At 39.4% G+C, this 18,077-nt stretch overlaps 1 protein-coding gene and 1 long non-coding RNA gene across 2 annotated transcripts in view; both read left to right on the top strand.

Annotated features, from left to right (window-relative positions):
- The window catches only part of LOC119850410 (protein adenylyltransferase SelO-like), a 38,888-nt gene extending 27,357 nt beyond the window's left edge, over positions 1-11,531 (top strand). The window contains 4 exon segments of the mRNA XM_038388328.2: positions 282-361; positions 1,765-1,808; positions 8,416-8,495; positions 8,702-11,531. Of these exon segments, the coding sequence (XP_038244256.1) occupies positions 282-361; positions 1,765-1,808; positions 8,416-8,495; positions 8,702-8,824 (327 nt within the window). The 3' untranslated portion in view covers positions 8,825-11,531.
- A 1,366-nt stretch (positions 11,532-12,897) lies between these two features.
- LOC119850413 lies at positions 12,898-13,899 on the top strand. The gene is made up of 2 exons (XR_005290845.1): positions 12,898-13,161; positions 13,649-13,899. It is a non-coding gene; the product is annotated as an uncharacterized LOC119850413 (long non-coding RNA).
- Positions 13,900-18,077: the final 4,178 nt, after the last annotated feature.

Raw genomic sequence — 18,077 nt, 5'->3', positions numbered from 1 at the left:
AAATAGCTGTGTATTTTCTGTAAAATAAGTGATTTATAAAGGGGCCTCACTTGAGGCACACAAAGCTCAGATACAGGGAGCACAAATATCCTTGTAGCATCTCTCTAGGTTAGCATGAAACACAAAGCAAGCACACTAAATAAAAGTTAAGGGTCTAGCACTGTGGCTTCTTCCTGCCCTGCTTATGTCCTATAATCTTTTATAAATCTGTTCACTTTGTTCGTTGCTTGTAAGTAACAACCTGCAGTGTATCTATCATTAATGGTATTTTTTCCATTTAGGAATTCTGGGCTCTGCAGGATCTTGCTAAACACAAGTTCTTTTCAGACTGGGTTACTATATACCTCTTAAGATTAGGACGGTAAGATAAATACAGTTTCAAATTAAAAATAACAAGAGTGTGTTTGGCAGTGGAATTTAGGTGGGATAAACTTAATCTTATCCTGGTCTGGGTCAGATATTGTATGGTCTTTAGGCAATCCTATATATTGCTCCTGGGCGCACTTTTACATACCATTTTTCCCTATGTGCATGGAGATATCACTAGCTGCCATGATAATTGCATTGCTGGAATTTATATTTATTTTGTCTAATTATAATCTGATCTGGTCTGAAACACGACTTTGTAAAAATGACATTACGGAGTTCTGCATTTAGTGTCCCTCCGTGACCCCATAGCACATTTACTCACTTTACAATTATGTTTGTTTTTTAAATTGACATCCCAGCAAATTCAGTCTGGGATTTGAAAGTCAAGCTGTGTTCTCTCACTTCTGGTCAGGTGCTCTTCTCATATACACTTATGCAACCCTGTTGCCTTGGACTTGGGTGACTGCACAGATGTGACTCAATGTGTAACTGAAAGACAATGGATTGCATAGGTGTCTGCTTCGCAGTTGGAACCAGCTAAAATTCTGTTGTTTCATAAGCCAAAAAAGAACCCCGTTTGCTCTTATATAGTTGTGTTGGCTCTGCAGGGCTGATAGTGGTAAAACATGAGAAATGAAACATTTTTAAACTCAAGACAATTCTCATTCTCTTTAAAGATACAATTCTCAGGGAGCAAATGTGCTGAGAAAGAAAATGCTGTTTTCTCATAGTCACTTTTCAGAGTATAATTGCACTTAGAGGGTTAATCCTGCTTCCATTGGAAACAAGAGCAAAACTCCTATTAACTTCAGTGGAAGTAGAACAAAATATTTTAAAAAGTAAATAAACCCCACAAATGCATGGCAAAATTATGTGCCTAATTTGCACATACATTTGCCATAGCTGCAGCTATAAATCTGAGATACTGGTAAATGTCCAGTAAGATTTGTAATTTGGCATTTGTGCCAGTGAATAAGTATTTACCGTTTGCATTTGATCATATGCAGTTTAGGAAATTAGGAAACAATGTCAAATGGAATGCATTTAGAATATATGCAGTACAGAAATTAAACTCAGCCACTTTGCACTGGATGCTTTATCTTCTGAGAAACCTTGAGGGAGTATATGTACTTCAAGAGTCTAAACAAGTGTAGATTGAATACTTTATGAATGATGTCTTGGGAAAATGTTAGGAGAGGGATAAAAGGGAAAGTAGATATATGCCAGTTATGTTTGTTAAATTCTTGCTGTTCAACTAATGGAATTATTGATTTTTTCTATTTACAGTAGGATAGGAAACTATAATGAAAGGGAAAAGAGGGAAATGTGGTATCAACAAAAGAAGTTAAAGTGCACAAAATTCATGAATTTTTTTTTTTGGTTTTCCACATATAGTAACATGGGTGATTCAGACAGTACAAGAAGAAAAAGAATGACAGGTATGTACATCAATTGGAGAATTTAGAACTTTTCAGGTGATTGGAAATTGTTAGGTAATAGTTTATTCACAGAAGTATGCTATCCATGCACTGAGTATTCCATTAAATAATTACTGTGGTTGTGACATGTCACTGGTCTGAAGAAAGTATCAAAATTGTCCACTGAGAATAGAAATATGTACATTTGCTTTCCTGCAGGTTATACAGAGCCTGAGTCTGTGATTGTTAGGGTACTGTGCAAGGTACAGCTTTTTTTTGTCTGAGGGGAGAGATTGGGTAATTATATTTCATGGTAATTGTATTTGTTTCATTTTCCAAACAAAATCCCCCAACAACTCAGAAGCACTATCACACTTGTAAGTACTGCCTAGCTGCACAAAACATGGTTCTTCAAGGCTATCCACCCCTTCCTTTCAGGAGCACTAAAAAGTACCATATTTTTATGAAGAAAAAGAAACAAGGGCCAGATTTTGGTCTCAGTTACACTGCTGTACATTTGGAGTAATTCTGTTAAACTTCAATAGAATTATTTCAGATTTGTACCAGTGTGATTGAAATCAGAATCTGGCTAAATGTATCCTGACAGAACTGTATATACATACTTCAATTGAACAAATGGTCATGACGTTCATGGCTTAAAATGAAGCTTTATTCCTTCAGCGGTTACTGTTTTCACTCCTTCTATACTGTGTTTACATTAATTAAATTAAAATGATCCACACAGCCCCTTCAGACTTTTTCCTTGTGTAAATTATCACAGTTTCAGTTACTTTAATTTAAAGTATCTCTTCATAATTACTTAGAATGTGAACAACTAATCTCATCCTGTTGCTGTGGCAGTTTAATCTAAGTGAAAGATATTAATGAACAAACATTATTAATTGTTTTCTAATCTTTCAAAGGTCAAGATACATCACATTGTTCTGCATTACATTATTTGATTAAAGCCAAATATACTTCTCTATGAATGCTTATCTAGAACTTGTGAAGTACAATTTACTTTTCTGCACCATTTTTTCCGTTGAGCAGGTATTAAGATGCAGTACCAAACCAGTTGCTATTTTCATACAAAAAGGCTTTGAACATGTTGAAAAAAAATATTTTGTTTTTTTAAAACTTGCTTTTATCCCTTTCCCCCAAAAGTCTCCATAAAATGAAGTAGAAATCAGAAATGTACATAGCTGGCTTTTGTGACCATGGATGTGGAATCCACATTTCCTCTGTTTTTTACATTCCCTGAAAACCAAGACTAATTTAAGTTTTCATTTAAAAAACTGAAGTCTCTAACCCTTTACACTGTGGGGGCAATCTTCTGAATGTAAATTGACTGGTAGGATTGAAAGTTTGCCACTGTGATTGAGATAAAGGACTGAAATCGCTTCTGCTGTTTCAGAGAGGACTAAATTGCACATCTCTGCACCAGCAAGGAATTTGAACTGTCCTCTGGGTGGAATTCAACCCCGGCAAGGGCAGGTAGAAGCAGATGCAGCCTAAGAGAATCTAGCCTGATATCTGAGATATCAAATAGTGGACTTTACTTTGATTCTGAGCTAGATTCAGTGCTTCTGTCACCCTGAATTTAGAATAATCCTATTACTAACACACACAAGTATTGGAGAGGTAAACTGGCACCTAAAAATATAACTCAACAAGTAAATCTACATAGGAGCATTATAAGTGGGATTTACAATATCTGTATGAAATCTTAACTCTTAAGGAAAATAGTATTTATTTCAGAAATATCAGTACTTTTACTACTACTGCTACTATTGCTCCTTTTATATAAGGATCTCAAATCACTTTACAAGTACATTAATAATCATCAAGCTTCACTTGTGAGATAGGGTAAATGTTGTTAGTAGTTGTTATGATTGTGATTATCCACATCACATGGGGGAAACTGAAGCACATAATTTAAATGACTAGCTCAAAGCTCCAGAATGAATCAATGGATGGAGTTGATAGTTGACGCCAGGAATCCTAGCTTGCAGCTCCTGCTAATCACTAGACCACACTCATCACTCTTTCTCACTAGACTTGCATTTAACATTATAACTACAATACCATTTTATATCAAAAGATCAATTTCTGTTGTGTACATAATACTGAAATCTCATTTATGCATTGTTTAAAGATGACCTAGAAATACTGACAAAACTTTATTATTTCCTAATCAACATGCAATTACTAAAATTATATAATCATTTCTTATCCTAGCATAGTTTTATACTGCTGCTTATCATCGTATATTACTCCTGGGGGAATTCTGTGCCAAAAATTAAAAATTCTGCACATAATACTTTAAAATTTTGCAAAATTATACATATTTTAGTCTTAAAAATAACACAATATAATCAGACCAGTTTTAATTATTTCGGTAATTTATTTCAACATATCTGTCAGCAAGTATGTCTGTAACAATACAAAAAAAAAGATTCAGGAAATGTGTTTTTGACAAATAGATTCCTAACTAGGCATATTAATACAGAACTTTGAGTAATTCATTTAAACTACAATACAGAAATGTATTTCCTGCATTCCTCGGAAGCAGTGCAAAGACTTGAGGGCTTGGAGGAGCTGAGGGAGAGGGAAGGAACCTGGTGTGAACCAGGAGAATTTTTGGGTGTGGGTGAGAGAAGTATGGAAAAGGTTTTTTTCAGTGGGGGAGGAATTGTTAGGGAATTGGGGAGCTTCCCCCATGCAGACCCTGGCTGACCTGTAGCTTCTGCTATTCAGTCAGGCATATCTGCCCCTGTCCATGTGTGTCCCTGCACGCCCCATCCCTGTGTGCCTCTACACTCCCCTACCCCTTGCCATGTGTCCTGAAGCCTCCCTCACCCATCCCCATGTGGCCCTGCAGCCCCATACCCCCTGTCCTCTTGTGCCATACAGCTCACCTCCCATTCAGCCCCTGGCTCAACATTGTCACTCCACTAGCTCCTGAGTTGCCCCCCCAGCCCTTCTGAATCCCAATCCATGACCGCTTAGCAGCTCTGTGTGCACCACTCTGTTTGTCCAGTGCCTCCTCACCTGGCCCTGCTTTGAGGAATGCAGCCTCTCTGGCTGGCTGCCCACTCTCCTGGCACCACAGCAACCCCTGGTGGACGAAAAGTGTAACTGCAGCACCTCTCCACCAGAATCTCTATTCTGCGGAGAAAAAAAATGCACAGGGGGACATGAATTCTGCACATGCGCAGTATTCCCCCAGGAGTAATATATCTGAGCGCCATCCATGTAGAATTATTAGCAATACCGAAATCTGTAGTGGACTTCATGGAGTCTTTGTCACTTTTTTCTTTGCAAGGTCAAATCTCTACTAGGGTTAGGATTTGTGGTTCTGATTGTTTAGACTTTATGAACTTATCTTTTTTTCATAGAAGGGGGTGGTTCAGTGTTGTGAATGTCATATGATGGAAAGACCTTTCAAAGAGGAAGATTTTGTAGCATTTCCTAAAGACAGTCAGACTCTGGATTTGCCTAATCTCCTCTGAATGTCTATTCAGTAGCCATATCTCCTCAACTCTCATGTGTCCTGGCCTTTGTGATCTACCTTGTTCCAGAGGAGTGCCACTGTCTCATCAGTTAGTATATTAGGTCAAAATTCACTCTTCAATAGACTAGGCCCCAGCTACATTAACTGCTTTGAGGATTAGGACCAAAGCATTAAACTGATGTGAAGCTGTTTGGGAGCCAGTAGAGGGGTTTAATCATAGGCCTGATGTGCTCATGATGGCCTATCCTGTGAAGGAGTTGTGCAACTGTATTATGTATCAGCTGGAGCTTGTGCATTGTTTCCACATTCTACTTCAGATACAGTAAATTACTGGAGGAGGAGACAAGTGCATGGATCACTGTGGCCAAGTCCTTATCCTCAAGGAAAAAGCAATGTTTCATTGAAGCTGGAAGTAAAAGAAGGTAGTTTTAGATACTGAAAGAAGGTAGTTTTAGATACTGATGCTACCAGGTCATCCACGCTTAGTGAGACATCAAACTGAATTGTGAGGCTTGACACTTATTTGGTAAATGGAGGCAGTATGCTTTGAGTGGAAGGTGGAAACAGTGTCATGGCTAGTTCATCAAAGTATTTCCCTTCTCCATTTAGCATCACATCGGTCTTGCCTTAGTTCAGCTTGAGCCAGCCTCTCTTCACCCAAGAGTTGATGACTTGCAGGCATTGTGTTGTCATAATAGTGGTGGTGATTGCATCAGATGAGAATGAGATATATAGTTCACAGCTGAGCCCATGACACCTCACTATCTCCGCCGGTTCTCTGGAAGACATTAAAAAGAAGAAGAGATATATGGATCCCTGCAGGGAGGGAGGTGAGGGTCTTTGGAGAGGAGCCAGTTCATTATCATCACCACTCTTGGAGTTTTGCTGGAGAGGAATGATTGGAGCCACTGTAGTGCTTGACCATCTGTCCCTGCTATATCATGTAGGCTGGTTAACAATACCACATGGCCCACTCTGTCAAAAGCTGCAGAGAGGTCCAGCAGCATGAGCCTGGAGATCTTAACTATCTGTGGCTGTAAGAAGGTTGTCTTTTAGTGCCACTAGAGCTGTCTCCTGTGTTGTGCCCTGGTCTGAGCCCTTGGGAGGCATCCAGCATGTTAGCTGATGTCACGTGTTGGAACTTGGTGGTTACGATTTTGTTCATTAATGGGAAGTTAGAGATGGGACAATAGTTGGAGAGGTCTTCACAATCAAATGATGGCTTCTTGAGGATTAGGTGAACTTTGTGTTTTTGAAAGAGTATGGTAGGTATGGTTCCCTGAAGGAGGCTTTGACTATTTCCATTAGTAGTGGGCATAGTTGTTCTCTGCTGGCTTTCACTAGCAAAGGAAGGGCTTTTTTTTAAATGTTAAGAATTAATAATGTTAAAGTTATGAGCATCAAAATTACTAAATATGACAACCATTGATTTGTTTAGGCATATTGTACATTGTATGCTTGATCGAGCCCTGTGGGAGAAATTTTTTTTTTTTTTTAGATTATTCACTGTTGTTAATGCTGCTTTTTCAGCTATTCTTTTACATATTGAGAGCCAGATCCTGAGGTCCTTCTTTAGAGAGAGATTTTGCCTGGCCATTTTGTGACTCCACAGTGAAATCTGTGAAAAGTTTGCATATCGAGGACCTTGAACTATTGAAAGTCTTGAGGCACAGATGGTGCACAGTCAATAGGGGATCTGATCTTACTTTGCACCAAAAGTATTGTAGGCTTCGTCTTTAGTTACCATGCTACTTTGGGAGCTGTTGGATGAAAGTTTTATTCACATGTGTAATTGCATTTGCAGTTGGTAGCCATAGTCCTTTGTGAGATATTGATCAGGTACTTCTTTCAGAAGCTTTTATTGATTCCAGTGAAAAATAGGAGATTAGATTGTGGCTTATCAATAAGATTTAAAAAACTAGGTTTGGCACAAATTCCCACTACTGCTGGGGTGTTGACCATGATTATTTTGACCTTTGTATTTTGGATCCCCCTGTTCTAGCTGAAGTTTTATCCATTTTAAGGGATAGTTATTATTTTACATGTGACTTTAGAAGATTAATGTTAAATAGCAGTCAGTAACATTGCAGAAAGTTTTTATTATAATTATTATTTGTGTTGCAGCAACGGCTAGAAGTCCCAGTTATGGATCAGGACTACAGTTGGTCAGAAATTCTCCAACAGAACTTTTTTTCCATTGGAGAATGCAGATTTGTTGAAATGTTTTGCGGAGACCGTTCAATTTCAACCAAGATTCAGTGTAACTCAGGCAGGGCTTTGATGGAACCTGCCTGGTGGGAGCCAAGACAGTATGCATACGTCTATTCAGCAATTAAACACCCATGACTGGCCGGGGTCTGTTGACTCCAGCTCACAGGGCTTAGGCTGTGGAGCTAAAAATTGCCCACAAGGTAGGAGGGTCCCAGAGCCTGGGCTCCAGCCTGAGTCTAAATGTTTTCATAGCAATTGTTAGCTCAGCAAGCCTGAGTCAGCTGATCCAGGCCAGCCGTGGCCATGCCACAGGTCTTTTATTCAAGTATAGATGTATCCTGTAAGCCCCAGGAATGCTGGCTCCCAAATTTTGAGGCTCTAGGCTCAGCTGGTGCTCCTGACTCCCCTTAAGCCTACCAGGGCGAATTTAGTTTTGAAATCATTGAAACAATTTTGAAATCCTCTGTGAAATGGAATTAATTTTCTCTCCCCATATATAATAGAGCGTTGCTCTTGGCCTAGTCTGAGCTCCTAGAACAATGCTGGCAAGAGCTCCCGTAGCTTAACATTGTGTATTTTCATATATTGTCCCTAAGCAGTATCTTCTCCCTCAAAATAAAAAAAGTATGCCTCTCTGTCCCATCTTGGTTTGTTTTCAGCTAGTACGTAGGCCAGGGATATTCAGATTGCAGCCCTTGAGCAGCAAGTGGCTCTTTAATGTGTCTCCTGTGGCTCTTTGTGGCGCATGATATTAAAATACTGTGTGATTTAATTATTAACCAGTCTGGATAGGTTTACTATGTTATTAATCAAGAAATATGGAGTGATTTTTATGGTATTTATACTTTATGAAGTATTCAACTTTTTATAACTGAATTCAACTGGATTTTCCTTTGATTTCAGCTGTCAATCCTAGATATGTACTTAGGAATTGGATGGCAGAATCAGCAGTACAAAAAGCTAAAATGAATGACTTTTCAGAGGTAAAACTATATATTTACATACTAATTACATTTATGGAGCTAATGAAATTAGTGTTGTGTTCATAACACTTTTGACCGGTACTACCCTCCAATAGTAGTAGTAATAAGCAGTTAGAGGAGTGAGTTCAACGCTTAATATGTTTTGCCCCAGGGAATCTACAAAACAAGTTTGTGTGGAACGGCTTCTCAATTTTAATTGTTTCTAGGTTCATCTCCTGCAGGAAGTTTTACAACATCTCTTTCAGAGGCAAGTAGCAGCAGAGAAAGCTGGGTATTCACTACGTCCACCTTCTTGGGCCAAAGACCTCAAAGTTAGCTGTTCATCCTGATGAAGAGCAGCTGAAGCAAGAGGAAAAAAAAAATGAGTGGTATCAGAGTTCAAGCCTTCAAACTGGTATGGGGAACTAGGCAACACTACCCTCTCTCTCACTGTAGGCATGGTTCCTTCTGTTCTGCTGTGTGAACTTTGACCAGGTTTGTCAAGAGAAATAGAAACATGCAGAGCTCCATCAGTAGATAATTTGCTGGTATTTCTAGCTCTGACCCACAAACCTATTTATGCATTAATTTGTGTCCAAGAGAAAATAGAGTTCAGTCAGGCTGTCCCATTAACCTCCCCAAATTCATCATCTTAGTGCTGTGTCTTGATAAGTTTAAAATTTGCTTGACAGTTTTAATCATAGAATATTTTGATTAATGTCCCCACTAGGTGTGACACACTGTTCAAACATAACTATATTCTGTTCTGAAGAAGGTATTTGGGGTTTGAAGCAGGAGGCAAATGCAGATCTTAGCTGGACAGGATTAGTATTGCAAAATGGTGTCTTTATTAAGTTTCATCTCGATGACCTCATTGCTTCCCATTAAACTACCAAATAGTTTAAGGAAATTAAATTAAATGGTGAGCACATCTGCCTATGGATGTAATTGTCCAAGACTAAAGTGGGAGGTTTATTTGTATACCCAGCTACCTAGGGGCTTGGCTCGGCTCACCCTACTTTCGATTTTTAGCATTTGACAGCAGTATTAAGATTTATTTTGTACTGGTGTAATTCCTCAGGGAACGTTTACTAGCTGGATATGGAATCTTCCTGAATATAACTCAGTATATAAAATTCATATTGGATCAAGATGCCTTTCATACTCACTTTCCAGCTGTGCAGTGGAAGTCTAGCAAAAAAAAAAAAAAAACCCACTGGAAAAAATGGATATTTCTGGAAGTATGTCACTTAACAATCCAATGGATAAATATGTAGAGATGCTAGTCTTCCCATCCTTAGAGATTGGGATTGCCTTCCATTATGAGCCTTTAATTTCATAATTGACGTTACGGAAGGCTAGAATTTTTCTGGAATGCTTAAGGTAAATTAAATTTGGAAGCTCTGAGGATTCAAGAATGAGATGATCTTTTTACCCTAAAATTTTAGATGCCAAATATGATACCCTTGTGTTAAATTAAAAGTGCTGTTGTAGGCTAACAAGGTTGAGCCCTAAAAGAATTGTCAGGATGTTACCAGGGGGTTTGTCTCAGACCCGCAGAGGGCTCCCCAAAAAAAGCTAACCCCTGAAAGGACACAGATACAGCCTTCCACTCAAGGATGACCACACAAGCAATAATTCTTCAAAAACAAAATTAATTTTTATTTAAAGAAATAAGTGGTTATTTCAATTTATTTAATGAAGCAAGAGCATACATAGACTAGAGTAAAATGCAATAGAATTATATTTAAAAGAAGCGATGCAACAAAAAGACACATTATATAGGATAACTATCACTTACAGGAAATACAGTAGTTTCAATGTAACATGCACATAGTTTCCTGTATACACAAAAGGCTTTTAGCTTAGTGATACATTTTAACCCTGTACTTAATACTATGTGGTATATGCAACCTCTGTACACATATGAAAAACCATTACCGTATTCACATTAAAAATAAACATTTACTTGACATCAACATTAACCCTTAACGTTAAACATTTAACATCCTATAAGCACTGGCCAAGCGGTTACAAGACAGGTAGGGGAGATCTCACTCAAGATGCAGGCATCCAGTTTTATTTAGAAACAAACCTATATGCTCTTAAATAATAGAGAGAAAAGAAGATCAGACTTGAACTTTTTATTCAGAATTTCTCTGACCTGTCTAATTGGTCCTTCTGCTCTGTCTGATTTCCAGAAGTATGGGTTCCACAGCTGTGCTGTTGCTCAGTCAGGCTGCGGATGCAATGGTGGTTGCCGCTTTTCTGTTGCTGTTGGCAAGGTAGCTGCTAGCAGGCAGTTACTCATTGTCACGGCAACTTTAGAATTCTGCTGCTGCTGTTTTTCTAGGTAGTTGCTTTTCAGGTAGCTGCTTTTCAGGATGTTCAGTTTTTCTTTTCAGGCAGCTTCCATTCTTATGCAAAGTCTCAAACCCACTACTTTCAGCCTGTTAGCTGAAAGCCTCCTATAATCTCAGCCTGCTGTCAAACCCACTACAGTCTCAGCCTGCTAGCTATTGATCTTGTATACTAGTTGCTCTCTCAGCCAATCAGCTTGTAGCTTTTCAGCTCCTTCCCAGGACATTACACTTATTTTTTAGGTAGGAAAGCTCCTCCTCTGATGCCATCTTAGATTCTAGACCTTTTTAAGCTCCTCCCTCTAACACCATCTTGTTTGCTGGAACTTTCCCCTACCTAAAATGTGAACTATGTCATCCCCATCCCTGCCATTTTGATCAACCATGTTGGATTTTCTAAATTTAAACTATCATTAATTTTTACTTAGAGCTTTAATCTTAAAACTAATTACTCTTTTATGGAAACTGAAGTGTCCTGATACTGTCACCACCTTAATCATATCAATAGGAAGAAGTGAATTTTTCAGTATTTTTAAATCCCTTCCAAGGGTTTTCTGTAAGCCTCTAGTAAGGTGCTGCAAAGTATTTTAGAACATTCAAAGCAGAATCTCTCACTACAATCTCACTTCCTAAACTATTACTTAACAGCGGTTTGGATAGATAGGACTAGAAAACTCCAATTTTCTTTAACATCTTTTGATTCTGAAAAAAGCAACAATTTGGCAGTTTAGCGACCATTTCAGAAATATATCCGTTGTATTTTCCCCCTACATTAGCTCTCTCCCAGTGGTCATAAAAGAATTTTACATCAGGATGGTTGGTTGTTCAAGACAATTTCCCCAAGATATGCAGGGTTTATAACAGTGGGCAACCTGAAGCCCATCAAGGTAATCTGATTGTGGGTAGAGAGACATTTTGCTGACATTGAGCGTCCATAGGCACCGCCCCCCGCAGCTCCCAGTGACTGCGGTTCCCTGTTCCCGGCCAACGGGAGCTATGGGAAGCGGCAGCCAGCATGTCCCTGCAGCGTCTTCGCCTGCAGGCGCTGCTTCCCACAGCTCCCATTGGCTGGGTTCATAAGGTAAAAGTGTTATAATGGGAGACATAATACAAACACAGCCATAAATCTCTTAAGTCCAAATGAAAAATGAGACATCTTACATAAAAGAGCGCAAGGTAGGAAGAATGGGGAACAGTTACATTATGTACAAAACCAAAGCCAATCGTTTCTCCATTCAAGCAGCAAATTATGCACAAAGTAGATTTAATGTATTTAAGAAATTCATAAGCCAAAGCTGTGAACTTCTTTAAACTTGTTCCAAAATATCTTTCCTGAAGTGTCCTTCATCAAAATGTCTGTCTTATAAACAAGGTGCAGTAATTGCTGGTGGTGGCAGATCTGTGAACGATGGGAGTAATGCTAGGTCATTTTGGTGGCCTTAACTATACCTTTCCATATGTTCTAACAATTGTGAACCTAAAAATTATCTCTGCATTTCCAGGACTTGTCATGTGTGCGCCTTTTTTTTTTTTTTTTATTAAGACGACTGCATTGTTAAAGATCTTATTTTAAGTAATTGATGGAGATTCACAACATTTTTGCCTGGGAATTTAGAACCAAACACAAGTGCCAGTAAATTTGTAGTGGCAGGGATAACAAAACAGAACTGTTTCTGTATATGTCATAAGAATATAAAAGTGGCCATACTGGATCAGACCAGTGGTCCATCTAGCCCAGTATCCGGTCTTCTGACAGTGGCCAGTGCCAGATGCTTCAGAGGGAATGAACAGAACAGGGCAATTACCAAATGATCCATCACTTGTCATCCACTCCCAGCTTCTGGGAGACAGGGGCTAGGGACACAAGGAGAATAGGATTGTGTTCTGATCAGCTTGACTAATAAACATTGATGGACCTATCCTTCACAACTTATTAGTTATTTAACCCAGTTATATTTTTGGCTTTCACAACATCCCCTGCAATGAGTTTCACAGGTTGACTGTGCATTGTGTGAAGAAGTACTTCCTTATCTTAGTTTTAAGCCTGCTGTCTATTAATTTCATTAGGTTCTTGTTAGTTCTTGTGTTGTGTGAAGTGGTAAATTATACTTCCCTATTCATTTTCTTCACACCATTCACGATTTTATAGACCTTTATCATATCCCCTCTTAGTCATCTCTTTTCTAATCTGTATAGTCCCATTCCTTTTAGTCTCATCGGAAAGCTGTTCCATACCCCTCATTATTGTTGCCCTTCTGTCTTTATTTCTCCAGTTCTGCAATATCTTTTCTGAGATCAAGCAACCAAAACTGCATGCAGAATTCAAGGTGTGACCATACTGTGGATTTATATAGTGGCATTATGATACTCTCATTATCTATCCCTTTCCTAATGATTCCTAATATTCTGTTAGCTTTTTTGACTGCCGCTGCATGTCGAGCGGATGTTTTCAGAGAATTATCGATGATTCTAGGATCTTTCTTGATTGATAAGAAAGAATTTAGACTCCTTCATTTAAAGGGCATTACTTTGCATTTGTCAATATGAATTTCATTTGCCATTTTGTTGCCCAGTCACCCAGTTTTGTGAGATCCCTTTGGAATTCTTCACAGCCATCTAGATTTATTTTATATCACCTGCAAATTTTGCCACCTGACTGTTATCCCACTATTTGTACCCAAGGCACCCTCAATACTGGCTTGCCTATAACCATAAATTGATTGTCAATTTACTCGGCCCAAATGAGTAATAAGGGGTGGCTCGCCTTAGAGGAATTGCCAGGGTTTTACCAGGAGGTTTGTCTCTAACCTACAGAGGACTTCCCAGAGGAGACTAATTCTGCTAACCCATGGGAGGATACGGAGAAAGCCGTCCGCTTAAAGGATTAACATTCAAGCAATAATTCCTTCAGAAATAAAGAATCAGTTACAATACATTCAATGAAGCAAGAAAAAAAAAAAAAACACTAATCTACAAGACATCATAGAATACAATTATTTTTCATTTAGAAGTCATGTACCAAAGAAGTGCAAGAGAATAAAAAATAGACTATATGTAATACCTAACATTACATATTAAGAAAGCATTTATTATTTAACACTAGTGTCCTGTAAGCGCTGACCAAATGGTGACAGAATGGGTGGGGGTGGATTGCACTCAGACACAGGCATCCAGCTTTATTTACAGGCATACCCAGTCATTCCTTAACAGAAAATCACTCCTTCTATAATCCCTTCTGCTCTGTCTAATAATATTGGTAATCAGGCTGCCGTTGTTGCTACCGCTTTGCTGCTGCAGTTACCCTAAGTTTTTAGGCACCAATTACATTATCTACAAGTTTGGCGTTGGGCTCTATTAAACACTTAGCCCATCAATAATTTAAGAAAAGGGTAACCAGGTTGTGGGCCCCCCCCCAAGGAATTGCCAGAGTCAGGTCCACTGACAGCAATTCCAGGATCCAGTGCAGAACAGTCAATGGGCCCCTTAGAAAGGGATGGCTGAGGTCATAGGAGTCTAACTTCCCCTCTTTTCTGTGGGTGCTCAATTCCCCCCCCCTACCCCCAGCTCTGCCTCTTCCCCAAAGTCCCCACCCCAGCTCTGCCCCCTCCCTGCCAATATTCCAACTCCTTCCCCAAATCCCTGTGCTGGCCCCCGCCTCCTCCCCTGAGCGTGCCACATTCACACTCCTCTCCCCCTCCTGGAGCATTTTAGCATTGCCAAAACAGCAGTTTGGTGGTGGCTGGGCGGGAAACGCTGGGAAGTAGGCGGAGGAGCAGGAACGTGGTGTGCTCAGGGGACAGGGAGGAGGTGGTGGCTGCTGGTGGGGGCAGAGTACCCACTAATTTTTCCCTGTGGGTGCTCTAGTCCCAGAGCACCCTTGGAGTTGGCGCCTATGGCTGAGGTTTACAAACACTACTGTTTAATCTTATTGATAACACATTAGAACCCACTATACATAAATTGTGGCATTGCTTGATGTAGTTAATTTTCCCCCAGCATCAGTATTAAACAAATTGTGAGCCTAAATATAAGATCTAGATTTTGTTATTTGAATTATATATTTAAATACATACATAATGGAATGAAATTGGAGTCCAGTGGAGGGCAATGAAAATGATGAGGAGAGGTTGAGGGAACTGGGTTTAATCTGCAGAAGAGAAGGGGGGGATTTGATAGCAGCCTTCAACTACATGAAGGGGGGTTATAAAGACTAAGAGGATGGAGCTAGGCTGTTCTCAGTGGTGGCAGATGATAGAACAAGGAGCAATGGTCTCAAGTTGCAGTGGGGGAGGTCTAAGTTGGATATTAGGAAAAACTGTTTCACTAGGAGGGTGGTAAAGCACTGGAATGGGTTACCTAGGGAAGTGGTGGAATCTCCATCCTTAGAGGTTTTTAAAGCCTGGCTTGACAAAGCCCTGGCTGGGATGATTAGTTGGGGATTGGTCCTGCTTTGGGGGGAGGGGGTGGTTGGACTAGATGACTCCCTGAGGTCTCTTCCAACCCTAATCTTCTATGATATTAGGAAATTTAAAGCGCAGAGTAAGAAAGCACCTAAAGTATCAAGTAGGCTAATTACACATGAATCAATTAGGTGTTTATCTTAAAAAAAAATTGATATACAAGATGTAACTGAATATGAACAATATTTAAAAAAAATTTAAAAACCCCATAATATCTTAATGCAGAAGGGGTTCTAAAATGCGACTCTTTGATGGTTTTTCTGCACAAAAAAACCCAATTATATCTTCAAAGTTCAATGACCTGACAAGATCTTGTTCAATAGCAAGACCTTTAATCTCTTGTCCGATTGTTGATCTTTGTACACTTTTGGATTTTTAATTTTGCTAAAAGATCTGTCGGCTTCAGAAACAGGTAGTGGTTGTTACAGAATATCCACAGAGCTATGGGGACATTAGGAAAGAGACATTCCAACCTGAGCTCATGAATTTTATTTCACTAGTGGTTTGAGGCGTGCACTTCCAAAGTTTGCCTTATAAATTGCTTTTATGTGTATCACTTCATCGATGATGTCTGTGGATACATTGTTGCCATATTCTCTGCAAAAAGCGGAACTCAAATTTCCAATTTGCATATCAGTGAATTCCAAATATAACCACAGAAAGCTGAAATAAATTATCTCTGGCCATGACAAACCACTGTATCAGCCCGCAGATTAAACAGTCAACAAGCTTGTAAAATATAAACATTCATTTTAAAAATCTCTTCATTCTCTTCTCCCATTGGACTTCTGGTGTTTCATCGTGAAACAGATTTCTCTTTTGTGTGTGTTTCTTGGGGATTTTAGTTTCAGTTGGCAGATCTGCTTCGGCTGCACGCTTGGCTTCTGATAGAGTTTTCCACTTACCACATAATTCTTTAAGCTCCTCAATCAAGTCGTCAATGTTTTGTACTTACACATCAAGAATAAATGGACACAAATCAGACGTCAAGAATTATAACATTCAAAAACCAGTCGGAGAACACTTCAGTCTCTCCGGTCACTTGATTACAGACCTGAGGGTGGCTATCCTTCAACAAAAAGAACTTCAAAAACAGACTCCAACGAGAGACTGCTGAATTGGAATTAATTTGCAAACTGGATACAATTAACTTAGGTTTGAATAGCGACTGGCAATGGATGAGTCATTACACAAAGTAAAACTATTTCCCCATGTTATTTCTCCCCCCCCCCCACCCCACTGTTCCTCAGATGTTCTTGTTAACTGCTGGAAATAGCCTACCTTGCTTGTCACCATGAAAGGTTTTCCTCCTCCCGCTGCTGGTGATGGCTCATCTTAAGTGATCACTCTCCTTACAGTGTGTATGATAAAACCCATTGTTTCATGTTCTCTGTGTGTGTGTATATATAAATCTCCCCTCTGTTTTTTCCACCAAATGCATACAATGAAGTGAGCTGTAGCTCACGAAAGCTTATGCTCTAATAAATTTGTTAGTCTCTAAGGTGCCACAAGTCCTCCTTTTCTTTTTGTGAATGCAGACTAACACGGCTGCTACTCTGAAACACATCAAGAATTGCCTCTCTTGATTGAGGAGCATTATTGTGTTGATCTATGACCATCAATATTTTGAGCCGTATTGTTGCCATCAAAAGTACATTTAAATGACTGTATGTAGCACTGAATTCCCTTTAGCTCTGTTTTGCACTTGGAAGACAGATTTAGTTCCTCACACTTGATAAGTGCATGTGTTATTAGTGGCATATGTTTTGCAATTGGTTTAATACTTTCCACGCGACCTAGCCATCTAGTCCAAGTGTTCCCAAACTTGGTTTGTGGCTTTTTCAGGGTAAGCCCCTGGTGGGCCATGTGATGCTTTGTTTACCTGAGCATCTGCAGGTGCTGCTGCTTGCAGCTCCCAGTGGCCGCGGTTCGCTGTTCCAGGCAATGGGAGCTACGGGAAGCCTCACTTTATATATATGATCCTGAAGAATTGGATTGTATTTGGCAAGCAATTAAACAATTTCAAGGAAATTACTGTTATGACAGTTTCCAATTGTGTTTGACATTCCCATGAAAGCAAGTCCTTTCTCACCCAGGAACAAACTAATTGACAAAATTTGGTTAAGCAAATCCCTCTAGTACTTCGCTTTAGCTTCTATTTCTTTGTCTAGCCGTGACTTTTTATATCAGTTTCTTGGGCAAATCTTCTCTAAATTTTGCCATTTCAGATAAATTGCCTGCATCATCACAGGCAATGTTATCGCACAATTTGCTTCATAATTTCTTCTTCCAGCCATTGTCACTTGCCAAAAATCAATTTGCAAGAAACAGCGTCTGAACTGAATAATTACAAGGGAATTGAGAGCAATTCTGCACTTTCAGTCCACACAAGCCAATCCCTGTCAGAAACTTCTCTGGGGTTTTTTTGGTTGATTTTAATATAGAATTTGGAAACTTTTTCCATCACCAGGAAATGTGTTTGGATGCCTAGGTGGCCCTTGTCAAACAAAAGTTTTGATCAGAGTTGCAGATAGTCGAATATCAAGTCCACATCCTTCATTCTCTTCAAATGCAATATTACTTCCAGCAATGCTTGTTTTTTCAGCCTCATTGGTAGAGTGTTTCCTCCCATGCAAGAACACTAGTTTGGACTGTTTTTGTACTTAAATCACCCATTTTAAACAGAATCATCACAGGCTTGCTCTGAACTATTAGGCCCACTATTAACTGTAGTGACTAGTGGTTCTGCCTGATCTTTGTGGGCCTAACCCCACAGTCAAAGT

The sequence above is a fragment of the Dermochelys coriacea genome, chromosome 2, assembly GCF_009764565.3.
Source record: "Dermochelys coriacea isolate rDerCor1 chromosome 2, rDerCor1.pri.v4, whole genome shotgun sequence".
Classification (NCBI taxonomy): domain Eukaryota; kingdom Metazoa; phylum Chordata; order Testudines; family Dermochelyidae; genus Dermochelys; species Dermochelys coriacea.
The sequence above is the reverse complement of the archived record's forward strand: the minus strand, read 5'-3'. Positions and strand labels throughout refer to the sequence as shown.